At 54.7% G+C, this 16,853-nt stretch overlaps 1 protein-coding gene across 3 annotated transcripts in view; it reads right to left on the bottom strand.

Moving 5' to 3' along the window:
* Positions 1-13,535, bottom strand: part of Ttyh3 (tweety family member 3) — a 28,219-nt gene extending 14,684 nt beyond the window's left edge. For all 3 annotated transcript variants that reach the window (XM_075974496.1, XM_075974505.1, XM_075974515.1), the window contains exons 1-4: positions 13,267-13,535; positions 798-967; positions 404-515; positions 78-298 (exon numbers count right to left, since the gene is read on the bottom strand). In XM_075974496.1, the coding sequence (XP_075830611.1) occupies positions 78-298; positions 404-515; positions 798-967; positions 13,267-13,389 (626 nt within the window). In that variant the 5' untranslated portion in view covers positions 13,390-13,535. The remainder of the gene's footprint in view (positions 1-77; positions 299-403; positions 516-797; positions 968-13,266) is intronic.
* Positions 13,536-16,853: the final 3,318 nt, after the last annotated feature.

Raw genomic sequence — 16,853 nt, 5'->3', positions numbered from 1 at the left:
CAAAGTAGTCCGGGAGGGTGATGCTCTACCCAGGTGGAGTGGGCCCTAGGGGGAAGGGTCCACCCCACCTGGCTCACCTGTACCAGTCATAGAGGTCCACCTGTTCAGCCAGCACCTCCAGTGATATGCCGGGGTTCCTCCAAAAGGGGATGGCAGCAGTGTAGCCCAACAGTGTCCCCAGAAGGCTCTGCAGCCGCTGCACGGCCCTCAGTGGCTCCTGTCGCCCGGCCAGCTGCCGCTCCAGGGTCTGTAGGTTGGGCTCTGCTGTGCGGTTCAGGGCTGCAGCGGTATCCCACACCTGTGAGGGGAGCTGTATGAGCCGGAGCCAGGTACAGAGCAGATCATCCCACATGCACACAGAAGGTTCTAGAGCAGACAGGACGCTCCCCAGCCAGTCACTCACGCGGTCCTGGACCCCTGCCACTGTGCGGTTGGCATGGCGGAGCGAGTAAGTGGCTCGATGAACACCATCGCTGGTCTCCCCGTTGCCATAGAATCCCACGGCGATGCCCGCGCTGGGGGAGGTAGAGCCATCAGATGCAAGGCTTGCAGCCAAACCTTCCCCCCGCCCCCCCCGCCCCGCCCCCCCTCCTTGCCCCAACCCCTCACCCTCTTCAACCGAGGCCTTAATGGCCCCACCCCATCCTTTAGGCCCTGGGTCCCACCTTTTTCTTCCGGTCCCACCCAGACTTCCCCGCCCCATTTTCTAGCCTCCCTAACCACACCCCCAAGCAACCCCGCCTCCATCCCCTCCCTCCTGAACAGTCACAGGCTTGGGTCGGCCCTCTCCTGCTCACCTGCAGACCAACGTGGCGATGATGACGCACCAGGCGGTGCAGCAACAGTCGGCTTCTAGGTGTTCGTCTGTCTTCCGCCGCCGGCAGCATAACCAGAAGGAATAGAAGAGCAGGAAAAGAAGGTCGAGGGCCAAGCAGGCCAGGGCGGCGGCCCCCAGCAGCAGTAGCGCCTGTGAGCAGGGGTAGACAGAAGGGCGTTGGAGGGTGTGGGGCTAGGGCGCAGTCCCATGTCAGCCTTTCTTCCCAAGGGCTCTGCATTTTTTTTAAGTTTGCCTGACCACGTGCTTTCTCCAGTAAAGAAACTTCGGAAGCCATGTGTTGGGTGGCACATTCCTGTAACCCCAGAATTCGGGAAGCTGAAGCAGGAGAATTGCTGTGAGGTGGCATCCAGCCCCAGCTATACAGTGAGTTCAAAGCTATGGAATACACGACAGAACTCTATTTCAAAAAAACAAAACAAAACAAAAAAGCCAGGCAGTAGTGACACATGATTTTAATTCCAGCCCTCTGGAGGCAGAGGCTGGGGGTTCAAGGCCAGCCTGAACCTGTGAGTTCAAGGGCAGGCTCCAAAGCTACACAGAAAAACCCATCTTAAAAAAAGAACAACCAAAAAAAAAAAAAAAGGTGGAGCTGCAGAGATGGCTCTCAGTAGTGGCCAAGAGCACTGACTGCTCTTCCCAGGTAGCAGGGTTCCATACCCTGCACTCACAGGCCAGCTCATAGTTGTCTGAAACACTACTGAAAGGTGACCTGGCCTCTGAGGGTATGAGGCACACCGTGGTGCAAAATGCCCATGCACATAAAACAAAAATACATAATTTAAAAACAACAACAACAAAAAGCTGGGTCTGTAGATGGCTCAACAGATAAAAGTGCCTGCTACCAAGGCGGACACCGTGAGTTCAATCCCAGGACTCTCATGGTGGAAGGAGAGAACGCCCCTGACTCTCTCTAGTCGTACTCTGTGGAATATGCCCCCCCCCCATCATGTGTCAGAGAAATAGAAAGGACAGGCTAGTAACCATGCATTCTCTTAGGAGCCACATGACAGGAAATGTGGTCTCCGCTCACTTCCTGTGCAGGGTACGGAAGCAGGGTGTTGTTCAGCGTCAGTTACTGGTCAATGGGGCAGCGGAAGGATGCTGAAGAGTTACTTTTTCTGACGTGACCCAGACTGTCCCCAGGCTCCTCAATTCTGCGCTTCTCCTGGCCCCATCCCAACCTCTGCTCCTCCTCAGTCAGGGAGGGGTTGCTGATGGCCCTGGGACAGATGCGCCATCCTCGGGGCCAATGCCTGAGGAGCTAGAGAGGCAGAACAACCCTTTGCCTGGCCCCCCCCTTGGGACCACAGGCTGCTCCATCAACAACCCTGGCACCCAGTGGGCCATTTCCCAGGAGACAGTTGCCAGGCAGCAAAAGGATGGCGTTCCCTGCCCTCCCAGAAGCCAGCTGGCTCCCACACCTGGAGGCAGGCCTCCGCACTTTCCATCTGGCCATGAAGGTGCTGCCTGCACGTCCAGTCAATGAAGGCCAAGAACTAGATTTCTGTAATCCAAAGCCATGGCGCTGCCCTGGAGGCTGATGGGCCACTGGAGATGAGACCTCTGCTTGTGGCATAGTGCAGAAAAAACCTCAGGGAAAGGCCAGCTCCACCTTGATGCTACAACCCATCCCCCACCAGCTTCACCCTGTCCCTCTACCCTGTACCCTGGAGCTACCCAGCAGTCTGAGTGCTGCGAGGCACCAGACACAGGTATCTGTGTTTTTGCAGTGTACAGTATAGGCCCACCATCCCTGCACAGAGGGGAATAGGTGCAGTAGGGGTGCCAGAGCTACCCTGTGAGCCCTAGTGCTTACATCAGAAAGGCCTCCAAAGCCCAGGACGACTGGCCCAGGAGTACACAGGGAGGTGGGGACAGGAGCATGCCAGTTTGCAGCAGGCAATGCAGACAGAACCTAGGACACGCCTATACAGGGCACAGGCCAGTCACAGCGTTCTCACGCAGTGGCCATGAGTAATCACCAGCACACTTGAGCTACAATATCCCCTGGCTTTCGTCTGGATCTGTTGTCGCCTGCTTACACCTAGGCCTGGGCCAAAGGTGCCAACCCACTGCAGGTTCCCTCGTCACAAGTCAGAGGCAAAGGGCTGTACAAGCCTGTGAGAGCAACTGATCACTCTCTCCCTGGGGGCCAAAGATACCTGCACTTCCATGAACAGGGCCATCCTAGGGCTCCCCATGTCAACCAGTCCCAATTTGGGCCATACATCTAGAATGTACGTTTTCTCACTGGAGAGCAGTAGGGATGGGTCCCAGTCACATGGCAGGCACCAGGCTTTGGCTCTGTGGCCAGGGTGGGCCTGTGCACCCAGTATTACTTGGTCGATGCTAAGACCACATCCTCCCATTTGCTAGAAGAGAAAACAGGTTTTATAAGATAAGTTCCAATCATGGCAGGATCTGGGGTGGGGGTGGCAATTCTGCTCACAAACGGCACTACTGTGTTGCAGAGGGCTGATGCTCACTTACAAAATGCCACAAGATGCCAGGGACATTCAGGGACCCAGCTGGCAACAGCCCCTGTACAGGGAGGTGATCTTGGCACTAAGCTTACTGAAGGGAAGGAGACAGGCCACGAATAGCTGAACGCTGGCTTGTGAGACGGCTCAGCAGGCAGAGGCTCTTGCTGTCAAGTCTGAAGACCCACGTTCGATTCTCGAGAGCCACATGGTGGAAGGAGAGAACTAACTTCTACAAGTTGTCTTCTGACCTCCACAGGTACACCATGGCATGTAAGATGGGTGTACAAGACACACATGTACAACACATATAGAAAAAGAAATAAAAAAGATGGGCAGGGATGTCAGGTCATCTGTAGTGAAGAGCAGCCAAGGTCAGTGTGTGAAACTGAGTCTGTGGAGTCCCCGGGGAAATACAGACTTGGGAATAAAGGCTTTGAGCTCCACCTTTGTGGGGAGCCCCTAGGAAAATCTACATGTCCTCAGACGGGTGTGGGGGGAAAGCCAGGGAAAGCACATACCCTCGTCCACATTCAAACATTCTGGCCCTGTGTCCATACATCCGCTCACAGCTGCACCCACACACACCAGTGCCAATAGGTGCGGCTTCGTGAGCCCCAGGGCGTTTATGCTCTTATGGGTGTGCACAGCTTTAATACCAGCACTGGGGGCAGAGCAGTCGGATCTGTGTGAGTTTGAGGCCAACCTAGGCTATATAGTGAGTTCCAGTTAGGAGAGAGAGAGAGAGAGAGAGAGAGAGAGAGAGAGAGAGAGAGACTTAAGAAATCCGTCACCCAAAACTGGTACCCTGGGGCTCAAAGAAAGGGAGTCACCCCAAATCCCGTGAAGTAGTGACAGTCACAGCAGGTGTCTAGCATTCTCAATTTCTTACTCTTATGGCAGCCAAGGGTTCATACCCATCTGTCCATGTTCTCCCTGATTCCACCCTGGTCTGGCCTTCTCTGGGAAGCCCTTTCTTTTTTTTTTTAAATATTTATTTTATTTATTTACTATGTATACAAATATTCTGTCTGTGTGCATGCCTGCAGGCCGGAAGAGGGCACCAGACCTCTTTACAGATGGTTGTGAGCCACCATGTGGTTGCCGGGAATTGAACTCAGGACCTTTGGAAGAGCAGGCAATGCTCTTAACCACTGAGCCATCTCTCCAGCCCCGATGGAATGCTCTTTCTGAACATGTTTCTACCCTTCGTGCGTTGGGGTCAGCTTGCATATTGTCAGTGGATGGCTGGAAGCTGTTGCTAAGCTCACGGATGGGGCAGGAACGACACTAACATCGCTACTGAAAGCTAAGGGGAAACTATCCATTCAACTCAGGACTTGTGCTCAGAGAATGTGTTCAACCATAGCAGGGATAAATTGAGATCTCCGTTCCCCGAATTCCAAGAGGCCGGGGGAACTTTCTGGCTCCATCTATTCCTCCCAGATGGGGCCAACTGTAATGAGTGCTGAGTCCAGGGGCAGCCAGTAGAATCTGTCCCAGCCCCAGGAATGGAAGGGATAGCACCCTCTGATTTACACTGAAAAAAGGCATGTCAGCATAGACACCTTGAGGCCCTGTGGGACAGCTGGCTGAGACAGCATGGCCTCCTCCTAGTCTCTGAAGCCAGATCCCCAGAACATGCTTCTGTGGGGGCACCAGGCCAATGTATTCACTGGCAGAGCAGCCACTACTGCCCACAGGCCATTGAGGATGATAATGGGAAATGCCACTCAGCATCTAGGCTCTGACCACATGGAATTTTCCGTCTATGGTAAAAGTGATCTAGAGGCTCAGGCGGGTGAGGCAGGCACCCATCCCTGTCCTAAGCTCCTGGCCACAGTGTGGGCTGCAGGAACCAGGCTCTTGGTTAAGGTAGGTAGGGACAGCACCCTCCTTTCCAGCTCCCAGTGGCCTCCTATTGTGACTGTCCCAGCTCTCCAGGATGTAAATACCTGTGAGCTCTCACACATGCAAAAGGCCAGAAGCATCTGGGTAGTCGTCTAGAGAAAGTGCATGGCCCCAGTAACATCTACTTTTCTGTATAGAGATGGGCTACCAGGGTCCTGTTTGCCTACTCGGAGTAGGGAAGAGTCACCGCAGCATCGCACCAGCTTTCTCCAAGGAGGGATAAGTCACCGAGTGGATCTAAGATAATCAGGATGTAGGCTAGAGTGCATTCCTTCTGGGCCACCGGAGGGCTCCAAGGACCCCCAGCAACACAGTTCAGCGGCCTTGGGAATCTTAAGTAGAAGTAGGTCTCAGACTGCCATTGTGGGGTCACAGGCTTCTGGCTGGGCACCTAGGAAAGCCAGGGCTCAAAGATGGCTTTGGGATCTAGAGACTAGGACGGGATCAGGGAGCAAAAAGGAATTTAGGGCACAAGGTTGGAACATGCACAGTATGGGTAAGAGAAAGCAGGGAAGCGGGACCCCCCCTTCCTAGTACAGAAAGCTTCTAATGGGAACCCTCCGTCTGCCAGAGGAAGAGACCACATATGGGGGAGGAGGGTTGTCCAGAAGGCTGGCTGGGTTAGGCTAAGACTCCACAGGCATCTTGGGCCAGAGTAAGGAAAGGGGAGGGCCCACCAGGCTGAGCCATGCCTCTGGATCACGAGGGACACGCAACTAGCTGAGCATGCATAGGGCTGGCTCAGCATGTATAAGCTGCAGGCCTGGTTCCCCGAGTCTGAGGCTTGGGGGTCCCCAGATCACCAAGCAGGAACTTATCTGTGCCTCTAGACATCTAGTGCTGGCCAGGAAGCCCACTCTCACCCCCGCAGTGGGGATCTGGGGGTCCTGGATGGGCTGCCAGGGTGCTGAGCTGGCTGCATGACCACGGACGCCCCCACCCCCAACACACTGGGCTGAGGAACCAGTGATGCCGGCCAGAAATTAAAAACAGATTTTCCACCAGGCCAGGCTTGGGTTTCACAAATTCCATAAGAGTGAGTTCGTGGCAGGGCCTAGACAGAGTGTAGCGGATGGCTGCAGGATAGCGGGAGCCAGGGGAAGAAGGGGAGAGTGGGGGCCCAACTTACTACCACTGTCTCCCCACCCTGAGGTCGGAAGCCGAGACACCACAGCTGGGTAGTCATACACTAGTGTCCTTTGGCCTCATTCTGGAGGAATCCGCTCAGATAAGCTGACAGGCCCCTCCTCGACCCTCATCTCAGGGAACCCTCCAGAAAGTGGCTCCATCTCCAGCCCTACGACACAGCTACCATCAGAGCTTCTCAGTTCTGGCTGCAGCAGCCACCCAACCCAGACCAACATCAGAAACCACTAAGGGACATGTGCACCCCCAGTTTGACAGGGCTATAAAAGTCCAGTATGGTCTGGTCTCTATGGTCACATGTCCAATCCCTTGGTGACCACATGAGGTACTTCCCATATCCCTGACCCCAAGGCCCTAACTACATAGCAAGGTCCCTTTTTTAAGCCTAAGCAGAACTGCCTGTGGGTGAGGGGTTGATGCAGAGCGGAACCACTACTGCTCCAAACCTGGGTTCACTGGGAGAAGCCAGGAGCCCTAATCCATGTGTCTAGTCCAAAGGCCTCTGCCTAGAGGGGACTACTAGGAGAAGGGGCTAGAAAACAGCAAACAGCTGCAGGAATGAACAATATAAGCCCCTTCAGCGAGGCAGCTGCCGTCCAGTGGTCAGGGCAACAAAGTGCACAGCTCCCCAGAGCATGACCGAGAAAGAGCTCCAAGAAGTGGCCAGATAAACTGGCATGGGCTCTGGTAGCAGGGTGCCACATCAGGTGAGACAGGGTCCCTGACGGAGAGGGGAGAGGAAGGGGAAAGGTTGGCAGACAGTGCCACTTGCAAGCCCAGCGGGAAGCCAGAGGGAGGCGGGGCATCCTCGGAGAAAGCTCACAATGGCCTTGGGGACATCTGACCCCGACTTCTACTCAGGAGCCTTTGGGTTTGATTTCTGTGGTTGTTTGGAGACAGGGTCACATGTAGCCCAAGCTGGCCTCAAACTCCCTATGTAGGGAAGGGTGGTCTTGAATTCCTGATCCTTTGCCTTCACCTCCAAGGGCTGGGATTCCAGGTGTGCATCACTACCCTGGTTTCTGTGGTGCTGCACTTTGCACAGGCTGGGCAAACCTGCTACCAACTGAGCTACAGCCTTAGCACGATTTGCTGTTTTAATCTGATCATTCTATTTAAATTGACTATGTGTAGGGGAGGCATATATGCTACTATACACACACAGAAGTCAGAGGGTTCTTTTCTTCCCCCTCACATGGGGTCTGGGGACTGAGTTCAGGTCTTCAAGCTTGTGCAACAAGTGCTTTACCCCACTGAACCATCTCATTGGCCCATTTGCTTGATTTTGAGACAGGGCATGTAGCCACACTGGTCTCAAATTCATGGTAGTCCTGCCTCGGCCTTCCAAATGCTAGGACTATAGGGAACAGACATGTACCACCATACCTCGATAGCAGAAGCCTTTCCTCCACTCTGAGACAGGGTTTTCTGTGTACCCTTGGCTGTCTTAGGACTCTGTAGACCAGGATGACCTCGAATTCAGAGCTCTGCCTGCCTCTGTTTCCCAAGTGCTGAGATTAAAACCATGTGTCACCACCTCCTGGCTAGCAGAAGCCTTCTTTTTTTTTTTTGTTTGTTTGTTTTTTAAGAGTTTCTCCGTGTAACAGATCTAGTTGCCCCAGAACTCTGTAGACCAGACCGCCCTTGATCTCAGAGAGATCCACCTGCCTCTGCCTCCCAAATGCTTGGGATTAAAGGTGTGCACTGCGCCACCGCTGCCCAGCTGCACAAACCTTAAAGACTCCCTTCTTCTTGGGACTTCTGCAGGGCCCAGGACTGCATGACCAGAGAGATTCATAGTCTCATGTCCCCGGGGCTGACCTTGTCATTCTGAGGCTCCTAAAGCAGCAGCCACTGCATGGCTGAACACCAGGGCCCGATACAGGGGCATAGCATTTTCCAGGTCCAAGCAGTGAGGCCCTAGGACCCACCCCCAGTAGAGTGGATGTTATGGCCCAGAGTCAGTCTCAGCATCTCCTGGCTGTACTGATTCAGACTTGGTCCATGATTCTTCCCTGGGACTCAGTGTTGGTCATAATGCACAAACATGCACAGCCAGCTGGGCCTGGCAGGGATTTACCTGCCTCTTCCAGCCTAGGGCCCTTGCTCCTGGTACCATCATCTCCCACCCAGGGGTTGCCCTGGAAGCCTCCATCTAGATCTAAACCGGGAATGGGGAGGAAGGCAGGGTGGTCGTGGTAGAAGTGGTTTGTATTTGGCCTCCTTCTCTCCCTTGCAACTTCAGAATTCTGGCCAGCACCATGAAACGCTGGGGAAGCACCCAGAAGCACATGAGTGGCCATGTCTAAAGTACACAGTATCTAAGCTCAGGCAGGCAACAAAGGCTGGAGGCATGGCTCAGTTGGGAGAACCCTTGCCTAGAAGGCATGAAGCCCTGGTTTCTATCTACTGCACCACGCAGACCAGGGGTATGGATGCAGTGGAGACCAGGTCATCCTTAACATGCTGGGTTCAAGGCCAGCCCTTGTGTGAGCCGGCTCTGAGTTCAGATATCCAGAACCAATAGGAAGCTGAATGCGGTAGTGTGCACTCCTGTGTATGGTGAGATGAGCGGCAAGGACAGGAGAATCCCCAGAAGCTTGCTGGCCACCAAGAGACCCTACTTCAAACACGGTCCAAGGCAAGGGCTGGCACCTAAGGTTGTCCCTCTGATTGTCATATGCTCACCATGGTACATACATGCCTGCAATCACATACAGGGATGCACACACACACTGAACATGCACACATACATACCATATACATACACATCACACAACACACATATACACGATTCAAAAACAAAGCAAACAATTTAAAAAAAAAAGGAGACAAAGCTTGGGGTGTGGTTCAGTGGCAGACTACTTGCCTAGCGTGCAGGAGGCCCTGAGTCTGAGCTCGAGCACGCTGGGGGGGGGGGGGGTGAAAAGAAAGGAAGGAAGGAAAGGATGAACGAACGTGACATGGCAGTATGCAATACAACTCTGGTTTCAAGTGGCGTCATCCCAAAAATGCAAGTGCATGGACGGACTCCAGCTGGGTGGCTCCTTTGTCTTCGCATGGTCATCCCCCCATACACACCCGAGTGTCCCACAGACGTGCGCTGCCTGTATAAGCTGGAAACAGGCGATAAGGCTGCTTTTTCAGACAGAGCTCATTTCCTGAGTTGTCGGGAGGATGACAATGAACCCAGCCCTGCCCAGAGGACACAGCCAAGCTGCCAACCATGCCGCTGACCTTGTACATTGAGAGGCCCAACTCTTATGAGCTGGTCCTGAGGGACATTCAGCTGGAGCCTAGAAAGTAGTCTGTGGCACAGGATGGCCAGTACTCCTAGGCAGCGTATTTCCCTGTGCCACGCAGGCAGAGGGTATACCTGCTTTCTCTGCCTCACACCTTTGCCTACTTTGTTTCCACCCTTTAAGACCCTTTCTCGAACCCTAACTATACCACCTGGGTCCCTCCCCCCCTCTTAGTCGATGTTGCTATAGCTCAAACCCAGAGCCCTGTGCATGCTAGGCAAGCACTCTACCACTAAGAGCATTCTCTACTCCTACCTGCTTTTCTAAGAGAAAAGATCAACTCAATTGCTGGTTTTGAACTCATTCTGCAAGCTAGGCTAGCCTTGAACTTTCATTCTGGCGAGCAGCTGGGCTAACAGGTCTGTATCACCATGGCTGACTTCCCTTAAGTCTGATGGGAAATGGGTCCCACACGCCGGCTAAACAGCAGACCAAGTGCTACCAACTACATGAATGGCCAATGCGCCACTGGCCCACTGTATACCAGGCCTGGCCGGAGCACTGTGAGCTGGAGAGAAGCCGGTGAGTTCCAAGCCTTGGCTGGCAGTTTCCATGGCAGGCTAGGTAACAACGGCTTCAGGATCCCCCCCCCCCCCCCCCAGACCGCCAAGCCTTACAGCCAGCTCCTGCTCAAGATCCCATCCCTACTCATAACAGTTCTCTGTCAGCAAACAGTTCCTGGCCTGCCTCGAACTGAGAGACAGCGAAAACTGGAAGCAAAGAGTGTGAATTTGACCCTGTACCTGAGGCAGCAGGGTCATGCTGGGTCACGAGGGCTAATGGAGGACAAGAAAACAGCTATTTCCCCGCACACCAGAATGAGGTCAGCAGGCTGTATCCAGGTGTCAATAATCTACTCGGAGAGGGGCCTGATGCCCAAACTTAGGGACTGCAGGCCGCCAGGACAGGCCCAAATGAAAATCAAGACTTCAGTCAGGACAAGATGGTTGCGGACCATGTCAGGTCCAAAGTCTCTGGGTCCTGTGCTGTCTGCCGCTAGGACTTCAGTTCCTCCCTGCAGGTGAAGGCACCTACCCACATAGACTATCTAAATTCCAAGTACCCCAGTGAGGCAAGGAGGTAGGGGAGCTGGGGCACGCTGGGGATGGCCTCATCCCAGAAGAGAGCAGTCAGCAGCTCCTGGGGACAGTCTAGCAAAAAAACAGCACAGAACTAGACGAGACTGGAGGAGCCCCTTCTGTCACGAAGATGCCATCGGCATCCATACAACTCAACCAGCGACTGACTCCCGGCGGCCCTTCCACTCGGCACCATTACAGGCTTCTAAGAAGGCACGCGTCACGCTCCGACACCCCCGATCTCACCCCGATCTCGTACCATCACCCGTGTAAAAGCTGCATGGCATGCTGAAGCTCTGCACCCTTGGAGCAGCCAGTCCAGCCCTGCTGGGTCTCCAGGACGGAGGATAAATAGTCCGAGGGAAGACTCTGCCCCCAGTGCTCCCTGAAGGAGGCTAAGCCTTAGTCTGGACACTACAGACAGCTACACAGCCCCGTGTGAAAGGAAGCGAGTACAGGCAGCTCCACACGGGGCTTGACTGGGAGTCTAATTGTGGGTTCCACCAAGTTCCAGACAGTGGGCCATGAATGGAGAAGAGAGCAAAGGACAGGCCTGGCATCCCCACGCTGGGAGACATAGAAGCTTCCTTCCCTAATGGGGCACAGTGCAGGTATGGGCAGGGTGGATAGCGGAAAGGGTACTCCAGGTCAAGATGGGTGAGAGGTCACTAGACACAGTGGGACAGGACGGCCACCCCCACATGCGTGTATATACAACCCCACCCACAGAGTTTGCAACACCTCCCCAGGGAAGACGTGATGGAGCCTGTGAGGATCCACTGCCCCCCTCCCTGCTCAGAAAGGGAGCTCCTGCCTTCCTCCCGACAGGTGACCCTGGACAACCATCACATTCCGGGATGAAGGGATGAAGCTCTGAGAGGCTGAGCAATTGCCTAAAACACCTGCTGAAAGAGGGCAGGGGCCCCATGCATATCCACAGCCCCACTTTAGGAGCGGAGGCGGTGGGGGATGGAGCCAGGCTGGGTTCCACACCGTGAATTATTCAGTGGCTAATTCTGCTCCTGGGAGAGGAGGCAGGAGGGAGAGTGAGTCAGAGGCCTCCCACAGCGGAGCCCAGAGCAGAGGAGCAAAAGCAGGCAGGACCAAGCTCAGCCAGGGCCACGGGGCTGAGGACCCATGGAGCTGAGAGGGCCTGGGCTTCAGATTCCCAAGGGCTGCAGGCACTGGGCCCTCACCCTCTCTGTCACAACTGTGCCAACAAAGCAACAGCAAACATCTGCAGCAGGAGCAGGTGGCAGCCCACTGACCACAGGAAATGCTACACAGGTAGCCCCAGGTGTCGGTGGACCATCAGAAATGACAATCAGGTAAACCCTAAGTAGGCAACTTTCTAAGAATAGCTCACACAGTTCTTCCAGGAAGGAGGGTGACAACACCGTCACACAGTAAGAGAAGCACATGTGTTTCCCCAACCCCCACCCAGGGCTTGTCTTCCCCAAAAAAATCCCCAGGTGGGCTCAGATCTCCCTCCCCCTTGCTGCCTCTCCAGGCTCAAGCTTGGTCTAAGCCCTCGATCCTCCTCTTAGGAATGCCATCAGCAGCTGGAGCTGGGCTCAGGGTGGTATCGAGTGGGATTAGGGAGTGGGAGCAGGGGCAACCCTGTGCTCTCACCCTGAACTTCGCAATAGGATGAGGGTGGCTGCAGAGAGAGATGTGACACAGTCCCGGGAGCACGATTCACAGGCTGTGGTCCAGGGACACCTCTGAGGTGCTGGGGGACCAGGTGGCTGACTACTCTGTTTCTAGAATCCGGAGCGGGAAGGAAAAGCCCACAGCCTGGTCCCCCTGCTCTGAACTCAAATGACAGTGGTTCAGTAAGTGGGGGTGGTGCTGGGACTTGGCAAGATGCCAGGCTTAGGGCTTCGCAGGGAGAGGGCTGCCAAGTGCCCCATGGCCCCCAGCCCAGACTGAGGCCCACTTCACCCCACTTCAAGCCAGGCCTCATTTCCCACCCTGGGTTGAAAGACTGCTGGCACCCTGGTTTCCCACAACCGCAGGACACCCTGTGTACATCCCACAGGCCGACCATGAAGCAAGGGGTCATTAGCAGCCACAGAGGGCTGGCCATGGCCCAGGTTACTCACCCACCAACAGCCTGGCACTGGGATTCCCTAGCTGGGGGAAGAGGTGAGGAATCCCCTTCTGCCTGAACCCAGGGTTCCAGCCTCGGCTAGCGGGGGCTCTCTGCTGGGGAGCAGCTGATCGCCCAAAGGATGGAGACGAGCCTGGCAGGAACCCATAGGATCCGAAGGGGTCCATGAGGGGAGGGAGGGGGCTCCACCAATCCAGATAGGAGGCCCTGGTGACACGGAGGGACTGAACACCTTCTAAAGGGGGGGTGGTGGCTCGACGTTAACCCCTGGAGAGGACCAGAGGGGACCCCCTAGAAGGAAAGGGCCACGACCCCACATAGAGATGCAAAGGCTCCAGTCCCTCGGGAGGGGCCAAGACCCAGGACTCCTGATCCCGCACCCAGGGGCGCGCGTCACCTGCTGGTAGTCCGCGTCCTCGGGCCGGAACTGGCTGCTGGTGGCCTCCCACCGCAGGTCGAAGTGCGGCAGCCGGTGCAGGAGGTTCACCCACCAGGGCGCCGCGTAACTGACCCCAGCCATGGCGGGCGGCCGCGGGCGCTGCGCCGGGCTTCTCTCGCTGCCCGGTGCTTTGGGCTCAGGGACCCGCCGACGCCTGATCAGCTGCCCGCATTGTGCCCGCTATCGTGGGCCCTGGCCCGGCCCGGCTCGGCCCGGCTCGGCCCGGCTCGGCTCCGCTCGGCTCCTCTCGGTCACCCGCGCCCGCCGCCTCTTTGTTCGCCGCCGCTGCCGCCGCCCCCTCCGCGCCCCCGCCCGCTCGCCCTCAGGCCCCACCCCCACACCTCCATAGGCTCGCCTCCCACAGACCCCACCTTAGCCGTCCTCCCCGGGCTCAGGCCCCGCCTGCACGACGCCATTGGCCGGCAGCCCGCAGGCCCCGCCCATGCAAGCGCAAACCCTGCCCCTGGGCTGCCATTGGCGTATCTCCCATAGGCCCTACCCTCAGCAAGCCTATTGTCCCGCCCCGGCATTGCCATTGGTCCTATTACCTACTAGTCTCCAACCCTCGGCTTAGGCAGGACCGTCAGCCTCTTCGGCCATTTCTTCCCTGTAGACCGTGGAGCCTGGAATCCGAATCTCACGTGTAGCTTGCTCTCCGTCCCAGGCGTTTGATTGCTGGTTCGATTGTTACACGTTTTCTCGCAGGAGTCTGTCAGGGAGTCAGTAGCCTGTCTGTAGGATGGACATGATTTTTCTGCATTCGGGAGCTGCAGCTAGCTGTGTTATCTTGGGCGAATGACTTAGCCTCTCAGCATCAGTGTAGTAGTGTGAGAAAAATCGTTGTGGAACTAAAACGAGTTTAGTGCTCGAAACAAAGCCCCCGGCGCATAAGCCACAAAGACATGTGTAAGGCGATATTGGGCTTGTATACCCACCTGCCCTTTCTGTGGGGAGGCCTGCTTTATTTTTTGTAATTGAACCCAGGGCCTTATTCATGCAAGGCAAACACTTTACCACTGGCCTACATCCCCCGTCCCATAGGTTTTTCAAGACAGGGTTTCTCTGTAGCTTTGGAGCCTGTCCTGGAACTAGCTCTGTAGACCAGGCTGGCCTCGAACTCACAGAGATCCGCCTACCTCTGCCTCCCGAGTGTTGGGATTAAAGGTGTGCGCCGTGTTACATTTTTTTATACGAGGCAGAATCTCAGTAAATTGCCCAAGCTAGCCTCAAACTTAAAATCCTCTTGCTTCTGCCTCCCAGGTAGTGGGATAACAGGCCCGAACCACCACACTCCACAGGGTTGTATCATTTTAAAGACTATGACAGAAGGCTCCCAGTCCCCATCTTGGAAACTACGCTGCTGGTCAGGACACACACAGCCTATAGAAAGGGTATGGGATAGGGGCACAATAGCTGCATGTCTCTGTGCCCTCCCCTCCATGTTCTTGCTCTTCTCCCGGATTGGCCAGCATATCCTTGAGGTGCTGTCCCCTCACAACCCTGAGACCTTATTGCAGGACCCCTTGTCTTCTTAGAAACTGGCCACACGTCCTCCGTATACCAGGCAGCCTCCTGACCGGCAGGGCAGTGGCTTCCTGACAGACCTGTATTTGAGTTTATCCAACTGCCTGAGGCATCTGCTTTCTTGCACTAGGGCAGAGGTCCTTACAGAACTGTGGGTTTCTGTGCTTTGGGTGGCTGGGAGAAGCCACACAGCTGGAAAATAGCCTGGAGCAATAGAAGAGAAGTTCTCCATCCCTAAAGGCCCATAAAGCCTGGAATCTGGCTTACTCTTCTGACTCTAGGACCAAATCACAGTGAATTGTCTCCAAGCTTCCCAAGACTAAGGCCACTTGGCCAGCTGAGCTATCCTCCCCAATGGCCAATCCTCCCTGGTGTCTGATGAATGCTGGCTGGAGTCAGTACAGCAGGTGTACCAGTTGGCTTTGTGTGTCACCTTGGCACAAGCTAGAGTCATCAAAGAAAGGAGCCTCAGCTGAGGAAATGCCTCCATGAAATCCAGCTGTAAGGCATTTTCTCATTTAGTGATCAGGGGGAGAAGGCTCAGCCCGTGGTGGGTGGTGCCATCCCTGGACTGGTGGTCCTGGGTTCTATAAGAAAGCAGGCTGAGCAAGCCATGGGAAGCAAGCCAGTTCCCCTCCATAGCTGCTGGCTGCATCAGCTCCTGCTTCCGGGATCCTGCCCTGTTTGAGTTCCTGTCCTGACTTCCTTCAGTGGTGAACAGCAATGCTGAAGTGTAAGCCAAATAAACCCTTTCCTCCCCAACTTGCTTTTTGGTCATGGTGTTTCATTGCAGCAATAGAAACCCTAATTAAGATAGCAGGTAAGATGCCCACACCAGTGGACCTGGCTAGGCTGTCACCCTGACTCTCCTGTACAGTGAAAACCAGCCCTGTCTCACCCCATTCCTTGCCATCAGGAATTGGAAATTCCAAAGATGAACAGTAACATCAGGGATAGTGATGGGCTGGGACAGTGTTACAGCACCTTCCATAGAGAGCCGCTGTATCCTTGCTTGGTCCCAACAATAGTGATGATGGCATGGTACTGACAGAGTTCATACATGTAGGCATGACGCTTAGGGGTTTCTTGCCTCATTTCCAGAAGCTTCAGCAAACTGGAGATTTTTCTTCTGATAAGGCCCACAAAGCCTGGCATTAGATAAGATAACTCATAAGGATGGGCAAATTGCATTCCCCAAAAGATGTGTGTAAAGGCCAGGTGTGGATATACATACATGGAAAGATGATTGCAAAATTTTTTGTTTGTTTGTTTGTTTGTTGAGACAGGGTTTCTCTGTCTCACTCTGTAGACCAGGCTGGCTTTAAACTCACAGAGATCCACCTGCCTATGCCTCCCAAATGCTGGGATTAAAGGTGTGCGCCACCACTGCCCAGCTGATCACAAGTTTGAAGCCAGGGCAACATTGCAAATTTGAAGTCAGCCTGGGCTAAATTGTAAGACCTTTTCTAAAAGGGCACGGGTGGACAGCGGAGAGGGAGGGGAGACAGGAAATGTATTAATTTGATTAATTAGTGGTGGGTGTGTCTGGTCAGTGAACTCCTTTCCTGAGAGTCCTCGAAGGAAAAGAAGGAAGAGTTAAAGAGCTGTCTAAAGTGGAGAAAGCACGGAGGAGAAAGTGGCTCCACAGGTAAAGGTGCTTGCCGCCAAACTTGATGACCTGAGTTCGATTTCTGGACTCCACGTGGTCCTGGAGAGACCCCACAAATTGTTCCTCTAACTTCCTTGTGTGCACTGTGCACAGAGTAAAAAAAATTGAACATAATAGAGAAAAGGTTCCCTAATACACGGTGTGGACCAGGACAGCCAGCACCTCCCCTGGGAGAGCAGAGCACCCATCCTAATGTTGCTCAGAGAGCTGCAGGAGAGAGGAACCCATCTCCCGGGAGAAAGAGAGTTAAAAGAGAGAATGCCAAGTGGTGACTATGGGCACAGGGCAGGAAGGAAGGCCCTCTGCCCTGCCCACTTTGGCTAGCACTGTCCAGCCAGAGCTGTTATTCTTC

Source organism: Microtus pennsylvanicus, chromosome 1 (assembly GCF_037038515.1).
Source record: "Microtus pennsylvanicus isolate mMicPen1 chromosome 1, mMicPen1.hap1, whole genome shotgun sequence".
Classification (NCBI taxonomy): Eukaryota; Metazoa; Chordata; class Mammalia; order Rodentia; family Cricetidae; genus Microtus; species Microtus pennsylvanicus.
Note: the sequence above shows the minus strand (reverse complement) of the source record. Positions and strands in the feature narration are given on the sequence as shown.